The 24,603-nt window shown below is 45.0% G+C and overlaps 1 protein-coding gene across 7 annotated transcripts in view; it reads right to left on the bottom strand.

The window, feature by feature from the left end:
- The window catches only part of VAV1 (vav guanine nucleotide exchange factor 1), a 73,935-nt gene that overhangs the window by 10,663 nt on the left and 38,669 nt on the right, over positions 1 to 24,603 (bottom strand). For 4 of the 7 annotated variants that reach the window (XM_081844979.1, XM_081844980.1, XM_081844975.1 and 1 more), the window contains 16 exons: positions 19,302 to 19,405; positions 18,513 to 18,612; positions 15,813 to 15,908; positions 15,221 to 15,289; positions 14,382 to 14,468; positions 13,169 to 13,254; positions 10,898 to 11,030; positions 10,566 to 10,675; positions 10,067 to 10,168; positions 7,781 to 7,884; positions 7,062 to 7,084; positions 5,509 to 5,554; positions 4,522 to 4,658; positions 3,335 to 3,400; positions 1,965 to 2,063; positions 30 to 61 (listed from right to left, as the gene is read on the bottom strand). In XM_081844979.1, coding sequence (XP_081701105.1) covers positions 30 to 61; positions 1,965 to 2,063; positions 3,335 to 3,400; positions 4,522 to 4,658; positions 5,509 to 5,554; positions 7,062 to 7,084; positions 7,781 to 7,884; positions 10,067 to 10,168; positions 10,566 to 10,675; positions 10,898 to 11,030; positions 13,169 to 13,254; positions 14,382 to 14,468; positions 15,221 to 15,289; positions 15,813 to 15,908; positions 18,513 to 18,612; positions 19,302 to 19,405 — 1,394 coding nt within the window. The remainder of the gene's footprint in view (positions 1 to 29; positions 62 to 1,964; positions 2,064 to 3,334; positions 3,401 to 4,521; positions 4,659 to 5,508; positions 5,555 to 7,061; positions 7,085 to 7,780; positions 7,885 to 10,066; positions 10,169 to 10,565; positions 10,676 to 10,897; positions 11,031 to 13,168; positions 13,255 to 14,381; positions 14,469 to 15,220; positions 15,290 to 15,812; positions 15,909 to 18,512; positions 18,613 to 19,301; positions 19,406 to 24,603) is intronic. The other 3 variants (XM_081844976.1, XM_081844978.1, XM_081844977.1) reach the window with 3 other exon arrangements.

The following is a 24,603-nucleotide window of genomic DNA, read 5'->3' as shown; positions in this document are numbered from 1 at the left end:
AAATGGTTTCATTCTGTGGTGTTACTTACCAGTGAAAGACTGACAGATCTGGAGGAGGAATCTGGGAAAGAAAAGGTAATACAGTATTTATTTTCTGTGAATTGGGGTAGGATTTCTATTGTGGAAAGTTTTTGAAAAAACAGCAGAGGGGGAAATCCTTTCCTCATTCATTTTGGTGGGAATGTTTTGACAAATGAGGCAAAGACATCACCCAGAAGATGATATGCAACACTGTGCAGTTATGCTGCATAAATCCAAAGGCATATTTTATCAATTATTTCCTGTAGCATATTTTTCCCCCAGCTGGTTTCCTTCTAATTCAGCAAATGCAGTGTTATAGCATTGGGTTGAAAAGTAAAAACACTTTCTCTCTTTTTTGGGTTCTTCCAGATGGGGGCTTAATATTGTTAACTGGGTTATTGAAATATCAGTAATGAATAACCTGGCAGCAGGTTTTTTTTTTAAAAATTGGACTTTTAATCGAAAGGGTGCTGTGCGTTAAACCACAGAGCCTAGGACTTGCCGATCAGAAGGTTGGCAGTTCGAATCCCCGCAATGGAGCGAGCTCCCGTTATTCAGTCCCAGCTCCTGCCAACCTAGCAGTTCGAAAGCATGTCAAAGTGCAAGTAGATAAATAGGTACCACTCTGGCGCGAAGGTAAATGGCATTTCCGTGCACTGATCTAGTTTGCCAGAGGCTTAGTCATGCTGGCCACATGACCCGGAAGCTGTACGCCGGCTCCCTCAGCCAGAAAAGCGAGATAAGCGCCGCAACCCCAGAGTCGGCCATGACTGGACCTAATGGTCAGGGGTCCCTTTACCCTTTAAACCTGGATTAAATTGCAAAAAATATGAGCTAGCATTTTGGTGATAATGGCATTGTATGGATGCTGCAAAACAGTTGAATGCATGAGACATACTGATCCCACAATAAACACCTATCTGGAAGCATCCAGCATCCAAGATGGGTAACTAAACAGCACAGAGTTAAGTGCTTTTTTTCTTAAAAAAATGTTTAGGGGTACTGTCATTTTCCTACTCATATTGAAGTACTGCCTCTCAAGGAGGCCAAACTTAGATTCACAAAATGTTTAGGGCTATGCATCCCCCTGCGTCCATCCGTCCCCCTCCTGAAAAAAGCACTGGATCTGTCATCCCAGCAGGAGGACTGAATGGTGCACAGCAGCAGCCATCTCAATTTTCTTGCCATGGGTGTTGGTAGGTGGGGTGGCCGGGGGGGGGGGGGCTTGCTGCCTTTGCATGTGGTAGCGGGCAAGAGCTCTGCCTTGTCTGTGAGGGTGAGGCACCCGTAAGAGGCAAGGTGCTGAGGCACCTCTGAAGTCTGGCACCAGCCCTGCTCCAAAAAGTAATGGAAAAAGCCCAGGGGAACAATTTGATGATGACATTCCCCAGAATAAAAATGAAAACAAAGAGTAGCATATTTCATAATAACCACCCCAAACCACAATAATTATGTTTTCATATGTGCTGGAAGCTGCCTAGAGTGGCTGGGGAAACCCACCCACATGGGCAGGGTATAAGTAATAAGATTATTATTATTATTATTATTATTATTATTATTAAGAAGAGCCCTACTGTAGCAAATCAAAAGCCCCTCCAGACCAGCACCCTGTTCTCACAGGAGCCAACTAGATGCCTGGAAGAAGGACCTGAGCACAATAGCATTTTCTCCAGTTGTGATCCCCAGCAACTGGTATTTAGAGGAATACTCACATCCCACTTAAAAATCTGTCCAGGAAATAGAAATGAAAAATAAAATAAACATCTTACGGGTCTGAAATGACTGGACCTGTGAGTGAGAATAGAGCCAGGGCCCAGAGGAACATAGCTGCCCCCATAGTTGGAGCTGTGATGTTTAGGGGTATGCGTCCCCCCAGAAAAAAAGCACTGGCAATATCTATGACATCCACCAACACTCATTCAACATCTCAATAGAGCACATACTTGAATCTCCCATGTAGCATTCCTATTGTCAAGATGAGATTTGAGGTTGGGTTCTTTTCTATATTGTCCACAGCTCATACCGCCCTGCTTCTGTATTGCCTGAAATCACAGCATATGCCTGACACAAAGTTGCCTAAAAATGCTAATTGGAGAAAATCTCCAATAGATTTTCTCGGAATTGGGATAACAAATGTGAAACCCTTTTAAACAAGTATGGACTAATCCTTGATGTTCTGAAGATACACCTGTAGCTACAAAGCAGTGTATTAAAAATAAAGAGTGGAAACTTTTGTTTAGTTGGAGATCACATCTTGTTGCCTTCACCATTTTAGTACTCTGTGAAATTTGATTATGGACTTCCAGATTACTTCCTTGAATTATTTGCCGATATGATATTGATATATCAAAGCATGTCCATAGTATATTTAGATGAGGGAAAACGCAGGGATAGCTTAGTTGGTAGAGCATGGGACTTTTAATTTCAGGGTCATGGGTCTGAGTCCAACGTTGGGCAAAATATTCCCGCATTGCAGGGGGTTGGACTAGATGACCCTCAGGGTCCCTTCCAACTCTACAAATCTATGACCCTGGAGTATTTGTTAAAACCCCATCGTTCTGCCTGGACACTGAGGTCCAGTGCCGAGGGCCTTCTGGTGGTTCCCTCATTGCGAGAAGCAAAGCTACAGGGAACCAGGCAGAGGGCCTTCTTGGCAGTGGCACCCGCCCTGTGGAACACCCTCCCACCAGATGTCAAAGAGAAAAACAACTATTTGACTTTTAGAAGACATCAGGGAAGTTTTTAATGTGTAATATTTTAATGTATTTTTAATCTTTGTTGGAAGATGCCCAGAGTGGGCGGGGTACAAATAATAAATTATTTATTTATTTATTTGTTTGTTTGTTGTTGTTGTTTATGTATTTGCAGCCAGGGAGAAGTGAAATATATTGTATGTTATGTACTGTACTACTCCCTGTATACCTCTTCTAGGGAAAACATTTTCAAAGGAATTATTCAGAAAGTTTCATTTTTTAATAATAGGGAGAAAAAGCATTACAGTACTTGCTGATAAGATTTCTGTGTTTGCTCTAGGAGCCCAACAGATTAGACAAAAAATAAATAAATTGCAAAACACGCATTGCAAGGGCTTGGACTAGATGACCCTTGGGATCCCTTCCAACACTACAATTCTATGATTCTGTGGTGTCCAGTGTGTTGGGAACCACTTGTGCTAAACTGTACCTCAACCTAATTCTATTTTGTGTGTGTGTGATGACCAGTGGTTTACAACACACCAAGCCAGTTTCAATAATCCTCTAATCAACTAAAACACACAAAGAAATCACCCCCCCCCCAGATATGTGCTACTTACACAGACATAAGGCTTCACTTTCTTGCAAGGAAACCAGCCAATGTCATTGCTGGATGTGTTCCTTCCCTGAAAACAATGAACGAAAGCAAAGAACTCATGAAAAGTATGGTCAATCTGTAGTTGAACATTTTTGAAAAGAACTTTAGATGATGAGGGGAACGTTCCAGTGGTTGACTTTAAGTTGGTTACAAGCACTGACCTGAAATGACCTGGAGGTTTTTTTTTGGCCATAGTTTCCCCTGCTTCACAGAATGCCTCGCAAACTGCTGCCAAAAAAACAGCCCTTGCATCTAAGTGTGCTGTGAACTCGAAGCGAGAAGCCACCCTTTTCAGTTTCAGTCCCAAATTTAGCACATTTAAGTGACTTGGAACTAGCCTACCTCTAGACTGTGAGAAAGAGCAGAGGATCTTCTGGGGGAATAGGTAGCCTGATGAATGCTAAATTAATCTCTGGAAATGGTCCATGAACTTCGGAAGACATGCTGCATGGGCCGCAAAGACTCCTCCTGCAAGAGTAATGCTGAGCTCTGGGCAGCAATTTGATTGGCAGCAGAACTCCTCCTCTGCTGCTGCCTGTTAGGACAGGGGCCATTTAAAAGGCCACGTCAGTGGGCAAACAAGGCAGACTGAAGGAGTAAGAGGGTGAGGGAAGGAGAAGAGTTCAGCATCCTTTACCTATGTTCCCCCTTGGTTCTTCAAATCACACTGGCAGACTTGCACTTAAAAGATTCAGTAGTTCCTTTATTTGTATTCTGAGAAGGCATGCAATGGGACGCAGGTGGCGTTGTGGTCTAAATCACTAAGCCTCTTGGGCTTGCCGGTCCCAGCTCCTGCCAACTTAGTGGTTTGAAAGCACGTCCAAGTGAAAGTAAATAAATAGGTACCACTCCGGTGGGAAGGTAAACGGCATTTCTGTGCGCTGCTCTGGTTTCGCCAGAAGCGGCTTAGTCATGCTAGCTGCACGACCTGGAAGCTGTCTTCGGACAAACGCCAGCTCCCTCGGCCTGTAAAGCGAGATGAGCACTGCAACCCCAGAGTCGTCCGTGACTGGACTTAACTCTCAGGGGTCCTTTACCTTTACCTATGCAATAGCTCATTCATCATCCCAGTTATTCATCACCATGTTATCCTGATGTCACCTCAAGACCGAAGAGCTACTGTTGGACAGCAATGTTGACTATGCCTACCTGCCACCACAGCTGCTCGGCCTCAGCTCTGTTTAGCTCCACAATATCCCCCACGTTGAGCTTCAGTGGTGGACCAAATGCCACAGGAGGTGGAGGAATACCATAATACTCCTGGCAGACCTCCAATTTGGGCAGCCCTTAAGAGCAAAGAAGAGAATTGCAGTGATTAGACGAATCAGTTTCCTTGCATCTTCACACCCCGTCACCCCATCATTCAGACCTGACACTGAGGTCCAACTCCGAGGCTCTTCTGGTGGTTTCCTCACTGCAAGAAGTGAAGTTACAGGGAACCAGGCAGAGGGCCTTCTGGGTAGTGGCACCCACTCTGTCAAAGAGATGAACTACCCAACTTTGAGAAGACATCTGAAGGCAGCCTTGTACAGTGGTACCTCAGGTTAAGAACTTAATTCATTCTGGAGGTCCATTCTTAACCTGAAACTGTTCTTAACCTGAGGTACCATTTTAGCTAATGGGGCCTCCTGCTGCTGCCGTGCCTCCACAGCACAATTTCTGTTCTCATCCTGAAGCAAAGTTCTTAACCCAAAGTACTATTTCTGGCTTAGCAGAGTCTGTAACCTGAAGCGTCTTTAACCTGAAGCGTTTTTAACCCGAGGTACCGCTGTATAAGGAAGCTTTTAACATTTGACGTTTTGTTATGTTTTTATACTCTGCTGGAAGCTGCCCAGAGTGGCTGGGGAAACCCAGCCAGATGGGCTGAGTATGACTAATAAAATTATTATTATTATTATTGCTTTTATTTCAACCACATGCTATGGGAGTGAGCTTTTTAAATAGCTAGGAACAACCACACTATTCTGTGTCCAAGTGATGGGTGGGGCCATGTAGGTGAATGCAAGCAGTGAGTTCTCCAGATGCTCTGCTGCTAGTCTTGGGGGGCTGCCAGCCTCAATCCTTCATCGGTCACCTGCCATCATTGGTGTCCTTGCGGAAACATACAAAGTGAGCTATCAGGTAACTACAACTCACCTAGAGCAGCTTTATCGCTCTCCAGCGTATGTCGATTGGATTTATTCTGCACAGAAAAATGGATTTTGGTTCAGGTAACGGGAATGAGGTGAGAGGTTAACAGGATATAGAAAATTATAATGACCAAGGTACACATCCAAGTTTCTGGAAGGATATATCATATTCAACCTGTATGGAGTATTTTATTCATTATGCACAATGTACACATCTTAAGCTAAAAATTGGTTGACTGTGGATTATGAACCATTTCCACACCACTGGCTGAGTTGCTGTGATGTCACAGAACATTCACAATTATTCACATTCACGAGGAGACAGGTTCAGCCCATTGCATGCTGACAAACTTCCCTCACAGGGCTCATCCACACTTCCCCTTGTCTTGCCGCTTCTCCCCAGGAAAGCCTGCTGGTTACTGTTGAATCGGAACAAACGTCAAACGGTTTTTCTGTGGTTCTCCCGGGAAAAGTGGCAGAGCGAAAGAAAAACAGCTCAGACTCATGCCTTGAAAGTATGGGGAAATCTCTTGGACCCCAAATGCTTTCTAGGCATGGAACTAGTGGAAGTGTGGACAAGCCCTCAGTAAAGGGTCAGTTTTCAGAAAGTAAAAACCCACACAAAGTATACAGACAGAAGGATCTACATGCTGGTGGAAGCAAGCAGAAAGATTTGGTGCTAAGCAGACTGAGGATTGGGAAGATGAGTGAGAAGAGGATTTACGAAGCAGTGGGTTTGAAGAGGTGGGGATGGAGTGGGGGGATGGAAATAGCAGGGGAGGGGAGCAGCAAAAATACCTGATGTTGAGAAGTAAAGGAGGCAAGGGCTGAAGGAATAAAAGGGGGCCAAGGAGAAAAGGGAGGAGATATTTTGGGGGGCAGGGCTCTGTGGCTATGGGGACAAAAGCGGCAGCATGCAAACAATTTACAAATGAATTGAACAATCCAGTCAAATCGATAACTGCTTGTCTCTAACTGAGCGATGAATGGGAAAGAACACAACACCATCTATATTTTATAATTCATATCCACATTAACCCAAACTGGAGATACCCAGAATTTTGTTCTAAAATTCCAGTTCTTTCAATTTCTATGTATTATTTGCTGTGCATGCCTGCACTTAATCTGGCTCTTTCGGGAGGAAACAAGTGTGGTGTCTTTCAGCCACCAAGGAAAGACAGCTGCCATTGGCTTCTGCTTAAAAAAGCAACCTTTGGGCAGAACCACACAATACTTCTCTGCAAAAACAGGTCCCTGGGGCCCCATGTTTGTCTTATGAGCACAAGGGAAGGGAGGATTGGCAGGAAGAAGGGACTGTTTACCTTCCTCCCTCCTGCCAATTCTTCTCTGCAAAAGCCCTTCCCACTCCTCCAAAACTTGGTCCCAAGGCTAAAAATAGGACTCTTTTGGGGAGGGGAGGTCTGAGCAGAAAGGCAGAGGGTGAGAGCTGTTAGGGTAAGGGTTAAACCCCGCTTCCTGCTAGGCTCTCTTGCACATGTCCTTCCACCCTACCCCACCTATTATTGTTATTAACTCCAACTTTTAATCTTTTTCTTTTACCTTTTTCATGGTAGATCCAGACTCTGCATTAAACAGAAAATAAGGAAAGATTACAATAGGCATGGAGAGAAAAGCTTAAAATGAATATACATAATAGTATATCACCACCTACTATAGGAAGGGACACGGGTGGCGCTGTGGGTTAAACCACAGAGCCTAGGACTTGCCGATCAGAAGGTTGGCGGTTCAAATCCCCGCGATGGGGTGAGCTCCCGTTGCTCAGTCCCTGCTCCTGCCAAACCAGCAGTTCGAAAGCACGTCAAAGTGAGAGATAAATAGGTACCACTCCGGCGGGAAGGTAATCGGCATTTCCGTGCGCTGCTCTGGTTCACCAGAAGCGGCTTAGTCATGCTGGCCACATGACCCGGAAGCTGTACGCCAGCTCCCTCGGCCAGTAAAGCGAGATGAGCGCCGCAAGCCCAGAGTCGGCCACGACTGAACCTAATGGTCAGGGGTCCCTTTACCTTTACCTTACCTACTATAGGAACAGAGCTCTGATTCACACACACCCTTTTAAAAATAAGGTGAAACTGTGTATCACCATCTTATTGCTTCCCATTTCATTATCGATAATCATTCTCTGCATACCCTCTAGCTAGCAGGACCAGTGGTCAGGGATGATGGGAGCTGCAGTCGAGCAACATCTGAGGACCTGGCCCAAGTTTGAAAAGGCTGCTCTAGAGACTCGTCCACCAATTTAGAAGAGTCTGAAACCTTACCTTTACCTGAGCTGGACTTTCCACACGGTGACACCCGCCCCAGACATTCCTTGTGAGCAGGTGCCCGGCATCTGCTGCAGCGATAGCCCTGATAGAAGGTTCCTCTGTGTGCAGATGGGGAAGAGGAGGGAGGGGGCTTATGTATAATAAAGTGAAGTCTTGCTTAGTTGCCTTACATAAGTGCTGGGTAGAAGAGAGGTTTGGAGATCTACTGGTAGATCAGATCTCTGGGTAATTTGCAGTATATCAGGTTTTCTGACTCTCAATTGTTCGACAAGAGCATCAACAAAATGACAGCCCCACCCTAAAATATACTGCTGAAATCAGGAGTGCCAGCTTGAATAAAATAGGTGGGGCAGGTAAGCAGCCCTGCCTCGCATAATCAATTCCATGCACACCTTTTGAATGGCAATGCCCATTGATTGTGGGAGGGGCTGGACCCCCCAAATATTTTATTGGGGGGCTGAAGGGAACTTGGCCCCTAGGAGCTGGCTCCTGTGACTACAATGAAGGACGCTTGAGGCGATAAGTATGAGTGGATTTTTCTGCTTGAGAGAACTTGGAGCTCTGTTCAGTTTTAGCACTCCAAAAATATTTCTGGGTCCAAAGTGCCAGTCTCTTGCAAGCCTGAGGTCTTACAGGGTTTCCTGCCACTAGGCACTGAAGCTCAGGTGTTGTGGTTCCAAATAATGCCTGATGTGATCCAAATCTCCATGTTCCACAGTGAGAAAACCTTTACATGGGCTATCCTAACATTAATAACTCCATTAGCATTTAAAATAGATATAGATAAACATTTTGAATGTTGATATATGTATTGTATTGTAATGTCACGTAGTGTTGTGCATTGTTAGGTATGGTAGATTGTAGTGAATGGTGAATTGTTGTGTAAGTTATTGTTGACTGTTAAATAAAGTGGTTTTTTTTTTAAAAAAAGCATTTAATTTCACTTCTAAAGGTGGGATTACATAAAACTGGCAGCTGTATTATTAAGATAGTTGTCCCTTCTACCAGAAAGGAATGCCAGATCAAGCTGTTGGACTATGCCGAAATGGCAAAACTGACTGGAAGACTCAGGAACCAAGAAGACCTAAACTTCAATAAAGAATGGGGAAAATTTATAATTTATCTAGGAGATCACTGTAAAGAGATGAACACACTAGCAGGATTTTAATAACATTTGTAATGTAACGAATATTATGGACAAGATGGAAATATACAAAATATGGATTGTGGAAAAATATGCAGTTAAGAGGGTGTACGATAGGACTCATGGAGGGGAAGGTGGGAAGTCCAGAGATTTGGAGAAATCTCTAAATATGGATATGCAATTTGAATTGTTATAAATTAATATTTGAAAAACCAAATAAAAATTACTATGCAACAAAAGAGATACCGTATTGGCCCGAATATAAGCCTTACATGAATATAAGCCGCAACTTTACAATTAATGGGGAGGAAAGAAAAAAAAGACAATACCCACGGAGGAGTGGGGGCCGAGGGGGGCCAAAGAGGCAGTGCCTTCCGTCCAGCGGCAGTGATGGTAGGCAGCAGTGCTTCTAGAGCAGCCTTACTCAACCTGTGGGTCCCCAGTTGATGTGGGTCCCCATCACCCCTAGCTAGCAAGGCCAGAGCTCAGGGATGATGGGAGTTGAAGTCCAACAACATCTGGGGATGCACAGGTTGAGAACCGCTGTTCTAGAGCAGTGTTTCCCAACCTTGGGCCTCCAGCTGTTTTTGGACTACAATTCCCATCATCCCTTGCCACTGGTCTTGCTAGTCAGGGATGATGGGAGTTGTAGTTCAAAAACAGCTGGAGGCCCAAGGTTGGGAAACGCTGTTCTAGAGGGTCAGCACCACATGGCCCCCCAACGGGATGGGCAGAGAGAGGCGGCTGCTGGTGGGACTCATGCAGCCCTCAGCGGGATAAAGCCAGGCAGCACCTCGGACTAGCGCCAGTCCCAGCACACTAACTGCATCTCTTGTTCCTCCTCCTAGCAGACCTTCTCGCTCTCTCGTCCACACTCCTCCCTCCCTTCCTCCTCCTCGCCGCCTTCTGGCTCCCTCTCAGGAACCCCCTCACCGCGCCGCCATCTTGAAAGCCAGCCCAGCCCAAACCAGCCACCATCCAGGGACAATCCTGCTCCAAGCCATTTTTTGTAAGGTCGCAAATATAAGCCACACTTTTCACTGTCAGAATTTGGGGGGAAAGTGTGGCTTATATTTGGGCCAATACGGTAGTTGTCCCTCCTGTATGGCTTGGGTAGAGTGGGATGGGATATGTACCTCAGCAGCATCTGGCAGGCTTTGCAGGAGGTGGTATCCTCAAAGGAATACATCTGGAACTCGTGTCTATTTGCTGTAGCATTTTCAGGGTAAATATTGGAGCTGCACCAGAAATTGAGAAAGAGGGAGTCAGCAGGTTACAACAATGGTGGCTACATCAAGTTCACAGGCTTATGGACTGTTTGTTTGGAGGCAACACAGAATAAAGACATCATTGTGTCAAGAACAGGTTGCAGAAAACACCCACAACAAAACACCACCCTGGATGGGCCCTGGGTGTCCATCCCAGCCCATTCGAAAGATTCAGATTCTTACATCAAATCTGCCAATTTTGCAGATTTTTTCTGGTAATATTATGGTCAAGCTCCAGTGCTGCAGAATCATGGTACTGTCATGGAAATGTTCCAGTGACTAGAATGGAACTGCAGCCAGACCGCAACAGTCTTGGGATTGTAAAGGATAGCATACAACAGGGGCAGGAGTAGAAGTGTAGACCTACAGGGCCATTTCAAATTGCTCCATCCATTTCTTCTTCAGCTCCCGCGTTTTAAAGTACAGTTCGAAGCCCGAGGAACCATTAAGCTCGATTAGGACAAACATGTGAGTCCACTGTCAAGAAGAAAGAAAAGGGGAATAACAGATTAGCATAAAATCTTGGCTGGGCCATATTTATTGACATGGACTCCTTTGTTCCCTCTTAGTCCCATTTGGGAAGAATGGGAAGAACACAGTTCTGTTCTGGGGTGGAGATGTCTGAAGAATTAAGGCCGCAACTCCCATTCCCTTCTCAGCCCCCCCAGCCTAGCCCCCAAATGCATACCCAAACACTACCTTCTTGTTGTCTTTCTCTACAGAAGAGTCATCTCGGATCTGGTAGCTGGACAGATCGACAAATTTCTTCATATCGTATGAATCTCCTTTCCGCTTGCAGATTAGCAGGGCTTTGTCCAGGAGGAAAGCATACCTGCAAGACAGTTTTAACTTGAGACCTTCCAACAAGGGTGAGATAAAGGTATCATACCCACTTCTGTTTGTCCCATGTCTAGAAAAGGAAGCTTTTACCTCTTTACAGGTCCATCACATGTGATAAAAATTCCCTTCCTTTTCTTTACATTTCCAACACTCTTTATTTCTTGTCCTATACATTTTAGCAAGTTTGGTTGGTGTTGAATACCACCTATACATCATTTACTGGGAAATGATATATAATGAGTTGAAGAAAATGTATAAAAATACTTTTGTTAAAAACCTGGAAGCCTTTTTACCAGGAATAGTGGGGGATGAAATACCAAAGGGAGATAAAAAAATTTTTTTGTATGCAACAACTGCAGCAAGAATTGTTTTAGCCCAAAAAGGGAAAGAAAAAGAAATACCAACAAAAGAAGAGTGGCAGATTAAGATGATGGACTTTGCAGAATTGGCAAAAATGACAGGGAAAATCCAAAACCAGCACGATCAAGCATTCCAAAAAGACTGGAGTAAATTTATACAATATTTGAAGGACTATTGTAAGCAATTAACAACACTAGCAGGATTGTAAGAGGACTTATAATGATAATTGTTTTTACCTTTTTACCTTTATTTAAAAACTGTTACATTCAGAATGAGTGACGTGTAAACTGGAAAATGTATAAATGCTATGATATAAAGATTAACTTTGAAAACCAACAAGCGGGAGGGAGGGGAGTCGATAAGATCTTGAGAGCAAAAGAAGTTAAATGTACAATAATGATGTGTTTAAATATTATAAAATGTAAACTTAATAAAAATATATTTTTTAAAAAATAGAAAGCACAAGTTGAATAGGTTTCCCACTTGTTCCATGCTTTCTAGGCAAGGGGGCCAAGTGGTTTTACGTTTGCCCTGCCACTTTCCCTGGCAAAATACCCACTGTTTACTGCTGAATTAGAACAAACCTCAATTAGAACAAACCTGCAAAAAAACCTCCAATTTCCTTTTGTTCTGATTCAGTGGTAAACAGTGAATTTTCCCTGGAGGAAAGTGGTGCAACAAGAGAAAGTGTGGAAGAGCCCATAAAAAGCATGCATTTTATAATCTTATTATGCAGTCTCCTGCACTGAATGCAGTTAACAAACAACCTTGCTTTGTTTAGGCTTCCCTTGGTAATATTTTTGGGTGCTATCCAAAGCTGCAGTTTTCTTTTTGAGGCAAACCTCTGGCTCTACTGTGCACTGAATGTCGTCTCTACTTGAGCACATAAGACTAGGATGCCACTGATAAATCTGCCATTGAAAACCACAAATGAGATGAACTATTATAATTATGGGTGAATGCAGACATGCATCTTGGTGCATGCTGAAGCTGGACATAGCTCAGACGAGGAAACAGCAGCAGACAGTGAATGTGAAAGTAGTTGCAAAAACCAAACCATGTACAATTAGGGAGTTTGTGGGCCAAGAAAACATTGGGCTGCTTCAACAAAGGGCTTATCCACACTTATTTTTCCTCCACACTTACCAGACAGCCTGTGCTTTAAAGTCCTGTGTCTGAGCACTATTTCGTTTGTTCCAGAGCTTTCCTCGCGAGAACCTGCCATTTAGCACTGAATTGGAGCAAACAGCAATCCACAAAAAAATCCGAAATGCTGTTTGTTGCGCTTCAGAGCAGGTTTGTTGTGTTTAAAGAGCAGGTTTTCATGGGGAAAGCTGTGGGGTGAAAAAAAGATCTTGAAGTTTGCTAGGGGTCTTATCCAACCACTTAATATTGTCTTTTCTTCACTGCTGACACCCTATTTAAAACCTGTGCTGTGTTATGAAAATCCTGGGCCCCACACTAGGCAAACCAAGAAGTGTCTAAGTAATAAATTCCTAGGGAAATATTAGCAGACTACACCATAGCCATATCATGAAAAGCACCAACCCTAGCCCCCACCAACCTTGTTAGCCTGTTTGATAATCTGGCCCTGTTCAGAACAGCCTCTGTTTCCACTGCTGGAAAATAAATAACCAAACCAAGTACAGGGCCAAGTGTGGATACTTATTAAACTTTTCAATGGACCACCTGAATGAAGCTCATAGACAATCAGCATTCAACAGACCAGAGTTTGAGAACCTCCTCTCTAGAGGATGTGCATGCCATCACCTGTCTATTTTTGAGCGCTTCTCCCCGCTGATGATCTTGAGCTCCCCGTCAATCTTCGGCCTGCCAAAGTGAGCCAGGGATTGTGTCTAGGGAGAAGGAGAATGTGTTCCTTTACAGGAGATCAACTGGCTGCATTCTGAAGATGCTTATTTAGAATTGGACCAAACTGTTATCACCCCCACCCTTGCCAGGCAACTTTGACAGGTGGATGGAGCCATCAAGCGACCTATTTTCACCTGCATTGTTTGAAACTAAACCATGTGGGCAAAGTCACAACCTGCATAGCACGTTTCTTGCCAAGCCCACAGCATAGCACTGCACAAGAGCCAACCATCAGCTCATCAGCTGATCCTTGAAGCTTGGAAAATCCCATGTGAGCACTTTGCAAGACCTCATGATCCTCCAAAGGCAGGTGCTGGATATGGCAGGCAGTTCCTTTAAGAATTATGTGCCTTCATGTTAAGGAAAGCTTTTACAACCTTTTGTTCAGACAATAGTTCATTCCAAAACTATACAGTGGTGCCCTGCAAGACGAATGCCTCGCAAGACGAAAAACCCGCTAGACGAAAGGGTTTTCCGTTTTTCGATGTGCTTCGCAAGACAGATTTCCCTATGGGCTTGCTTCGCAAGACGAAAACGTCTTGTGAGTCTTGTGATTTTTTTCCGCTTTCCCTCCCCTTTTTCTAAGCCGCTAAGCCACTAATAGCCTCTTAGCCGCTAATCCGCTAATTGGGTTGCTTCGCAAGACGAAAAAACTGCTAGACGAAGAGACTCGCGGAATGGATTATTTTCGTCTTGTGAGGCACCACTGTATATGTCCCCGATAAGATTACAAATTTTGGAGATGGTAGGAGCGTAGGAGAAAACATATTACATATTTTTTTGGGGGTGGGGAGAGTTCTGGAAGCAAACAGGGAGAATGGGGCATTAGCAGGAATAATTTTTGATTTGTTTACTTAAAGCTGTTAAGAATGGCAGCTTTGCAAAAGTGGGAACAAAAGGAATTCCAATAATCAAGATAAGAATGGGATATGATTGTTGATAGTATTATTTCTCTTTTTTCTCTCCTTTTATTGTATCTAATTTATTTGTAACTGAAAATCAACAAAGTGAAAATTTATATTTTTCAGTCGATATGAACGTACATGCTGGAGTCGAAAGACCTTATCAAAAACAAGAGAAGGTAGGCAAAATCTCTTGCCGCAACACTCACCAAGTTCTCAATGGAGAGCTGGAAATTAGTGATTTGTTTCAGTGTTTCATTGTCCCTCTTGACTTCATTCACACATTGAGCCAGATCCTAATGCAGGAAATAATGAATGAGATCTGATATTCGAAAATAAATGATCGGTTGGAGTACTTGCCAAAGATCAAAGAGGTTAAGTGAGAGTTAAACAACAACAACAACAACAATGCAACAAATTCCTGGGCATGACCGCCACATATGAAAGAAGGTTCCCACTTGTGATTTACATCTCCAACATTTGTTATTGTGGCTTTTGTTGATTTTAGTGATGCATGCTGCCTGCAGTCTTCTGTCCACTGACATGAGAGTAAGTCGCATCAAGAACCTCGCTTAATTGAAATAAGCAGCAGAGTTGTTTACTTAGTACTACAACAACATTACTCACAAGGGAGGAGTTTGAGAACCTAGGCACCCCCCACGTGACTCCCTAGTGCCCCACCAGGTCTAGGTTCCATATCTTCTGTTGCTTGCTATAAACTGGAATAAGAGATGGAACCATGGGAAAGAGCTGTACTAGACCTAGAGTACATGCTTTGTATGCAGATAAAATAAAATAAAAATACTCAGCTTTAATGCTCAACATTTCAAATACTATCTCAAGCATCAGGGTTGAGAAAGATTCTCTCACGGAATTCAGATTATGGCCATGGGACCATTCCCCCACCCAACTGACAAATACACAAGCAAATATCCTCAGGTGGCCTAGATGGGTGTACAGCCTCCCTTTGTCACGGGACCCCAGAAATTCTAAGGCTGCAAACACGATACATTCCCTAGAATCTGCCTAGCCCTAGAATATGTCTCACCCGCATAGCATCTAGCGCAAGCCGCAGATTCTCCTTTTCTGTTGGGTCCACTGTGTATTTGGTCAGCTCCTGGCGGGAGAGAGGAGGCAGAGAAAAATGAGCAAACTTCTGCATTTGGGAGATAAAATAGCCAAAGTAACCTTCACTACATGCTAACATTCGTATGTCAGCATCACTACTGAGAGCTGAAACCAATACTTTTTGCCAGTAAAGAGTTGCTGAGTCCAGTGCAGAATTTCGAATTACATCAGCATAAAGAGGAAGCTCACGTTCCAGGAAGCTCACTTTTCCTACAGCTGGAGCCTATAAATAGGAGTCCCAGAGATAGGGATGTCTTGCCCAAACAAACAAACAATAGGGTTCTTGGCTCCCAGCTTGCCTTCTTTCACTCACTATGCTTTAAACACCTTCCTGATCTAGAGGCAGAAAGAACCCTAGAATTGGCTCACTCTAACTGGAATTTATCCAGCATGAACTTGGTCAAAATGAATGGAGGCTGCACAGAAGACAATTGTGCCATAAACCTTCAGAGCAATACTCCCCTTCCTTTTTCTTCTCCCTGGTGTTCCATAATCTGATCAATGTTTGTTACCTGCAGAAGCAGATGATATTTCAGTACCCGTTGCATGGGTACCATGAGGAGGTCTCGCAGGCTGAAGCGGCCATTATTGGCTCGTTGCGAACATTCCTAAAAGCCAGAAAATTGGAGTGAAGTTCTAGAAAACAGCACTGTTCATAACGCTTGCTTTGTTTACATATATACAAGCCGACTATTGGAAATAAGGAGATTCCTAAAAACAGGGATCGACTCATCCTACACTGAATCCACTGAGGGTGAGTTATGAGCCTCCAAAAGTGGGATCCCAGGTTCAGCTAACTCCAGTTCTCTCTTTTTCTCTCATATATATATATATTTCTGTTTTACAATTTAGAATATTCATTTAGACAACCTTAAAATATCAGTGATTTCCCTTCTTCTCTTTCCATGCTTCATTTTGCATAGCATAAATCCCTGCATATTTTATATAAACTAAACCATTCAGTATTCCATTGTTACTTCCATCAAAACTTATTTAGACTGTTGAATTTATCATAATGCTGCCAATGTTTTCAAGTGTACACAATTACCCCCCATATATTCAATGAACATTTTCCAATCTTCTTCAAACAAATTTTCTTCTTGTTCTCTTATTCTGTAAGTTAGATCAGCAAGCTGCACATATTCCAACAGTTTAAGCTGCCATTCTTCTTTGGTTGGGACCTCATTCATTTTCCATTTTTGGGCTAACAAAAAAAGGGCCGCCGTAGTGGCGTACATAAATAACCATTTTTGACACCTGGGAATTTCCATCCCTCTCTTTCACATTCAAACTGCTGAATGTGACTTAGGGCTCATCCACACTTATGCTTGTCCCTAGAAAGCAGGCGTCCAAGAGGTTTTCGGCTTGTTCCATTGCTTTCCCCAGGAAAACCCACTCTTTACCACTGAATTGGAACACATGTCCATCTGCAGAAAACCCCGGGGGGAAAGAGACAGGACAAACTGAAGTGTAGACAAGCCCTAAGCAATTTCCTTGCCCCTTTCCACTCAAAAGTGTTACCTGAAGGGATTACTTCACTGTCAATGTCCATTTAAATTTTTTGTTGTTATTAAATCCTGGCTGACCTGCTACTAGAGTGGACGGAGGATTCTGAGAAAGATGGGAATGGAGCGGAAATGGCTTTTCTGTCCCGGAGTGGAAAACCATGCAACTGGTATTCACTGTTGTTGCTTCAGTCCACGAACTGTCAAAGCAGATCACTTCCCCCCTCCTGGCCCTTATTAGCATTGTGTTTCCTTTACATTGAAATGAGTGGGGTGGAATAATGAAATGAAAACGTAATTCACATAAATTACGGAAGTCTCAATTTTGTCACAGTGGACCGTGGGATGTACAATGTAGTTTTGGCAGAAGATGAGGGGATGCAGGACAGAGACTGCACTGAGTGTGACAAACATGGGGTGGAACAGAAAAGGATGCCTTCTTAACGTCCGTACTCACTTCCAGGCCTTTTCTTTAGCAAGGGGTCAACAGCCAGCATCCGTAACAAGCCACTGATTTTAGGTCTGCTTTTCAGTTCAATAGGTTAAATGTGGCTTACAAAGAAGGGTCTAGAGCCCAGCTTCCAGTTTGCTACCATAGCAAATCAAATGTTAAAACGTAAATATTGTCATTGCATAATACTTTTGTTTTCATCCATTGCAAAGCTAGGAGCATCTAGAACTACTGAAACCAATGGGCTTAGGTGTACTTAACCAGGGGCACCGACTGTGGCCCCAGGTTGCACCATGATGACATGATGTCATGCCGTGACATCATCATGATGTCACATTGCGACATCGTCATGATGTCATGTTGCGACACCATGATGGCACCAGAAGTCAGGTTCTGAGGTCTTGCAAGGCTTTGGACAGCATCTCTGAGGACTCAGACATCACTTCCGGTGCTTTGTGAGGCACCGGAAGTTGAGGCGGGGGCACTGCAATGTGGGTGCTGAGCACCCACAACGAAATTTTTATGGGTGCTCGGGCCCCCCTATAGTTGATGCCCCTGGGAAATTAACGGACAGACTTTGGGAATGTTTTGTATGGAGGTATGGAAATTGTGTCTGTCTATTTTGATATGGCTCTTAGAGGAGTGTAAAATCCACACAAGATATAACATTTGTTTTCAACCCGCTTGTGGAGACTACCAGAGATCACAAAGAAAGGAATATATGATAACAACAAGAAGATGAGGAAAATAACAAAGAGAAGATTGAATAGAACTGTGAATACTATTTTGACAGAACTGTGTACATTAAAGCAGCAGCAAGAGAGATGTTTGGATCCCTTTCTGAGCTCGAAATATGGGTACCCCCAACAAAATTTAAAAAATTGGCTGTGTAATTTGGAATTAATGTGATTTGATTGGCCTGTTAATAAAAATTATTTGAAAAGAAAAAAATATATAGTTGGTGCCCCTGTGCCTAACTCTGCCCTGGATTGGATTGGCTGTTTTATTATTAGGGCTTCAGTTTTAAGCCAGGTGATTTACAGCACTACATTTTAATACCATTGCGCTGCCCAGTTGTGGCATGTGTCCTATAATGTGAGGTCCCAAACACAGAATACATCACGTCATAATACAATTGGAACAGGCTGAGGAAAACAGTAATCTCTACTGCTGGGATCCATGGATAAGAAAGTTTAGCAGCAAGCTGGTATATGGTGGGAGTCCAGCACATGAATGTCAAAGAGCAGTTTCCTCACCTCCAGTCTCATGCGTACATCCACACTGGTATTGGCCACCTGGTCTAAGTGCTTTGTGGCGGATTCCACCTGGCTGCAGTACCGACCATAGAGCAAGAACCTGCAGGCAAGCAGAAGAAGCTGGTGTGAATGTAGGTCCAGTGAGCTTTGGACAGACACCTGGTGTCAGGCTTCGGGGAAGTCTATCCCTCCCCTGGTGGCAGCAAGAAGCAGAGAAAAACAAGGAAGAGTTCTTACTAATGAGTTTATTCAATCAACACGGCAAGAGACCAGGAATGCAGTTTGTCTCCCGTTAATGGCGTTGCTCCAACTGAGCTCCTCCCCCTTCCCTTCCTAGCAACTGCAGTTCCCCTTATGGTGGCCGCTTGGGGCTAATTGTCTCTTGAGTCCTTTGCTCTTGCACCCTCAATGAACGCCGCGTTCTGGAAGAAGGGGGGTCAGAAATACTCTCCAGTGAGAACGTGTCTGTCTCTGTCTCCCCCTTCTCTTCTCCCAACACCTCCCAGCTCTTCTGTTCACCTGTCTCTGAGCTGTGACCTTCCTCAAACCACTGCTGTAATTCAACACTGCCTTCCTCTTCTCTGGAAGCTTCAGGAGAAGGGGTTGGGTGATCTCCACCATTCCTCCACCTCCACTTCTTCACCTGGGCATGAACTGCATCCAAACATTGTTCAGGGGAGGTGCTGCATGGGTTTAGGTTGAAGAATCCAGGACTTACCTTTAACCAGGGTTCTGCCTGAGGCCACAATATTATCGGACACACGCAATCATGCTGGTAGGGGGACTCACCTCTCCTTGTACTTGATGAACACCTGGTAGAGGTTCTGAGAGTTGCTAAAAGATAGGGCGTTCTTCAGATCCACCAGAAAGCACCGATGAACTTTCAAAAGTTCCTGATGCAGAAGGAAAACAGAGCACAGAGAAGAATGAGCTAACTAAAGAACAAGGACTCTGTAGGAGAATCTATACTCAAAACAGTGGTCATGGTTTTCAGAGCTCCGTAGAATCACTGCAGACACCCAGGGAACAATGCAGCCTCCAACACCACAGTTGTAGGAGGACTGAACGAGGGAATACAGTCGTACCTTGGAACCCAAACGCCTTGTGAGTCGAACATTCTGGCTCCCAAATGCCACAAACCTGAAAGTGAGAGTTCTGGTTTGCAAACGTTCTTTGGAAGCCAAACGTCCGACGTGGCTTAAGCGGCTTCCAATTGGCTCCTGCAGCCAATCGGAAGACACACCTTCGTTGTTGAATGTTTTTGGAAGTTGAACAGACTTCCGGAGCAGATTCCGTTCGACAACCAAGGTACGACTCTAAGAGGACACTGATTGGGGCCACTCTGGGGTTTTTTGGAACTTTGTGCAAACATTACATTTATTCAGGTTCATGGGGAAACTGCAAAATAATTAAGGAAAGGGTTGCTGTTTCCATTCTTACTGATAAATATTTCTTATAGAGCTGATCCCACTATGATCCATGTGAAAGTTATATAGTCTGTTGCTAACACCAGCAATTGCTATGGAAAAGTTTTGTGTGAAACTTTGTAAAGAGAAGATTCCAGTTGTTATTATATAGGTTTACCTTTTTGGTGCTGGCCCCAGATTTACAGAACTCCATTCTGTGTGAAATTAGGTAGGCTCCATCCCTCAACAGCTTTATATATTTCTGTCTGTCTGTCTGTCTGTCTGTCTCTCTCTCTCTCTCACGCACACACACACACACACACACACTGCTGATTATTAGTGGGCAGTCTGCAGTTATGGGTTTTTGGGAGGAAAAAGGCACCCGAGACAAAATCAGAGGAACTCCAAAAACAATGAAAACAGTATGAAAGAGATTGATAAGTTGACAAACTTTCACAATGTAAAATGAAAATGAACACATATATGCAATTATAAGTGATGGTCACAGTTATGTAACAATTGCAACAACGACAACAATTTCTGCAAGCACTTTCAGCGAGGTTTCCTGGATTGCAACCTGTTTCGTGCTTCATCAGATCAAACTGAGTTTCTCACAGATGGCAACTGTAAATCCTATTTTAGCTTCTTGTTTACCTTTTCAAAACTATGTTCATCTTAAAATATAATACCATAAATAACTTTCAAAACTCTAGAAAGATTAAACTCTTGAAGATTAAAACGTTAGAAAGATTAAAACAAATTCTGAACTATTCCCATGCTGCCCTCACTCACGTCTTTACGTGCAGGGCACGCTCACCCGTCTGAAGATTTTCTACATTTACTTTCGGAGAAACAGACTGTGTGCGGAGATGGAGGTGTTTTTAAAAGCCAAAACAAAACAAAACTCTGCTTGTCCCCTAGGCTATGCAGTCCCCCCAAACCCTGTGTCATCAACAAACTGGAACCAAGCTATTGGCTACCTCATGCATGCCTGGCTGTGCCTTTGTAGAAAAGGTTGGGGAGCAGTTGCCTGTGAAAGGACAAGGAAACCAGAGGCAACTGTAACTTGGGTGGGATCCCAACATCATGGCTTCAGTCTCTACTGCGTTCAGAAATGATGATCAAGCAGAAAAACTCTTGCCGGAATGAGTGACTTAACTTTACAAGTGAGTCATTCTGGCTGGAGAAGAAACGGCACGTATATGCACATACCTTTTTGCATGAAATATTACAGAGGACCTAGCAGAGGAAGGAAGTCTAGGCCACAAGTGAACTCAAATATGTAGCCTTGCAAGATGGAGATGACTGCAGTGAAATAAACAATCTGTCCTGAGGCTACCTGGCTTACAGTGGGACTGTTCACAAATATCCATGTGTCAGGGAACTGCCATCGGAGAGACAGGTGGTGGACAGGCTACAGGAGAATAGGAGAGAATCTGCAGTAGAAGAGGGAACCAGCAGGGGGAGTGCAGGAGTCACAGCGGAGGGGAGGCTCTGGGATGCTTCCAGTGAGAGTAGTGGAGAGGTAACGGGACCCCCGTTGGGAACGCCCACCCTTCGCCGGAAACTGTCACGCAGAGAGTCTCGAAAGCGCATGTCTGTCAAAGAGCTTTTATGTTGGCGTAAATTCCGTAGACGCCCACTGTCAGATACTACCAGCGACTGACGGAGTCATGCTTTGGGGGCTCCGTTAGTGCATCGGTTTGGATGACCAGCCAAACCCCAGAGGGATCAAGCTTTTACGCACAAGCAGCTCACTATCCCATCACAGCAATCTGACAGTCCTTGAAAGCAGCTTGTGCAAGCAGAAGGCATCATGAGCGAACCATCCGGAACCGGAGGAGCAGGAGCGGGAGCTGGCGCAGATCCAAGCCTGGAACAAAGGTACAGGGCGTTGGAGGTCCAGCTGGCACTGCAAACGGCGAGGCTCGAGGAGAGGAGGGCTCAAGATGCAGATAAGGGGAAGACCACCCCACTTGCCAGACGGGTGCCTGGACTGGTGCAGAAATTTGGGGGGGATCCCCGGAACTATCAAGCCTTTAGGACAGAGATGCAATATGCTCTCAATCTACTGTTTGATGACTTCCCCGACGAGAACTCTAGAGTGGCGTACGTGATTGGCCATCTAGAGGGAGGGGCGAGGGACTGGGTTCGGCCCCTGATGGCAGCCAATAATGAAATCTTAAAGGACACAATGAAGTTTTTCCGCGCCATGGACTTGATGTTTTCCAGCGAGATCGAGCAGGGAGTGGTGCGCAGGCAGTTAATGGCGTGTAAACAGGGGAGCCGATCTGTACGTGAGTACTGGACTGAGTTCACCATGCTGATTCATAGACTTGGGTGGGACCTTGCTAGTGAACCTATTCAAATGCTGTTTGAAGAAGGTCTCTCTCCGGCAGTGAAAGATGAACTTTCCCGGGCGCCTAGGGCGGAGTCTATGGATCAGCTGACTAAATCAGCGCTGTCCATTGGGGCACGCCAGGAAGCTAGAGCTATGGAAAAGCGGGAAGGAAAGGGGGAACGTTGGAAGGACTTCCGCATTCCAGAGATTCCGGAGCAGCCTTTCCCGCCAGCAGAGCCGATGGAACTTGGAACAGCGCGCGCGCGCGCAGTTTCAAACACCAGTGAAGGGCGGAAGAAGGAGGGAAAGAGCGGCAAGCGATGCTATCTCTGCCAACAGCCAGGTCACTTTGCCAGAGTCTGTCCGCAAAGGAAGGAATGGCAAGGGATGGCGGGAACTGTTGGGGGGAAGGAGGAAGAAGAAATCACGGAGCCAGTAAAAGCCAACGCCTGGTTGCCAACATCAGGGCACAGCAGCCAGGCCAGGGAGTAATGAATGTGCCCACGCCGGAACCTCCAAGACCAGCGCTTGTGATAGAGGTGTTGCTGGAACTGGCAAACGGACACCCACTGAAGATAAAGGCGCTATTGGATTCAGGTAGCTCATGTAATTTCATGAGCAAAGAGTTTGCAGCTGCACACCAAATACAGACTATCCCATTGAGTAAGCCTTTGCAGGTTACCACGATTGATGGGAGGGAGCTGTTGGGAGGAGAAGTGAGCCAACAGACTGTACCAATGATAATGAGGGTGGCACGACACACCGAACTGATAGCGTTTAACGTAGCCACCTTGGGAGGAGCTCCTATTATCTTGGGTATGAGCTGGCTGGCGCTACACGATCCGCTAGTAGGCTGGCATCAGAGAGTGGTTTCCTTTGGATCAGCACATTGCCTAGAACACTGCAAGGAGGGAGAGGCTCAGGCAGGCACCAGGGGCACTCTAGCAGTGATGGAAGTGATGGACAAAGGGAGGGTGCCACCACAATACGCTGACTTGCTTGACGTATTCAGCGAAAAAGAAGCAGATAAACTGCCCCCGCACAGACCCTTTGATTGTCAAATTACCTTACTCCCAGGAGCACAATTGCCAGTGGGCAAGCTGTATGCAATGTCAGACAGTGAGATGCAGGAGTTAAGGGAGTTCATTGACAAGAATCTCAAGCGAGGTTTCATCAGAGAGTCACGAGCGGTGGGGGGCAGCCCAGTGTTCTTTGTGGACAAAAAAAACACAGGCAAGCCCAGGCTTGTATGTGATTTCAGGGCCCTAAATGCAGTGTCAGAACCAGTGACTTTCCCTATGCCCAGAATTGATGACATTCTAACACGGGTGAGAAAAGGGAAAATTTTTACCAAGCTGGACCTTAGGGGGGCATATAACTTGATACGTGTGAGAAAGGGGGATGAGTGGAAGACCACTATGTTCACCCCCTTGGGGGCCTTTGAGTACACCGTTATGCCTTTCGGATTACAAGGGGGCTCCGCCTGTTTTCAATCATTCATGAATCACGTCCTGGGGCCACTGCTCTACAAGAACTGCGTAGCGTTCTTAGATGACGTTCTGGTGTACTCAGACAATGAGGAGCAGCATGTGCGAGATGTAAGAGAGGTACTGAGCAAGCTGCGAGAAAACCGGCTGTGGGTGAAACTGGAGAAGTGTCAGTTTCATACCAAGGAGGTGGAATTCCTGGGGTACCGGTTGTCTGACAAGGGATTGGCCATGGATCCCAGCAAGGTTCAAGCGGTACTGGAATGGAAAACACCAAAGACCAAGAAGGACGTGCAAAGGTTCCTGGGCTTCGGAAACTTCTATAGGAAGTTCATCAAAAACTTTGCCCATTTAACAGCGCCCATCACGGATTGTCTTAGTAGCAAAAAGAAATTTGTTTGGACGGGAGAAGCGCAACAAGCGTTCGAACGCTTAAAGCAGGCGTTTGCGTCGGAAGAGCAACTCTTGCACGTGGATCTACAACAACCAATGAGAGTGGAGACTGACGCGTCAGACCGAGCGGTGGGGGCCGTTCTTCTCCAGCCGGGAAAAGATACGTCTGAATGGAGACCGTGTGCATTCTTCTCGCGGAAGTTGAACAAATCAGAGAGGAACTACACAGTGTACGACCGAGAACTGCTCGCCATTCATGAAGCATTCCGGAAATGGCGGCACTTGCTGATTGGGGCGCAGCACAAGGTTCAAGTCCGAACTGACCACAAAAATCTGGAATACTGGAGAACAGCCCGAGTGCTGAACCAGAGACAAGCGAGATGGGCCCAGGAGTTCTCCAAATTCCACTTTGAGATTCGTTACGTGCCCGGCTCCGAGAACGTGAGGGCGGACGCTCTTTCCAG

Source organism: Podarcis erhardii, assembly GCF_964252035.2.
Source record: "Podarcis erhardii genome assembly, chromosome: 17".
NCBI classification, from domain to species: Eukaryota; Metazoa; Chordata; class Lepidosauria; order Squamata; family Lacertidae; genus Podarcis; species Podarcis erhardii.
Note: the sequence above shows the minus strand (reverse complement) of the source record. Positions and strands in the feature narration are given on the sequence as shown.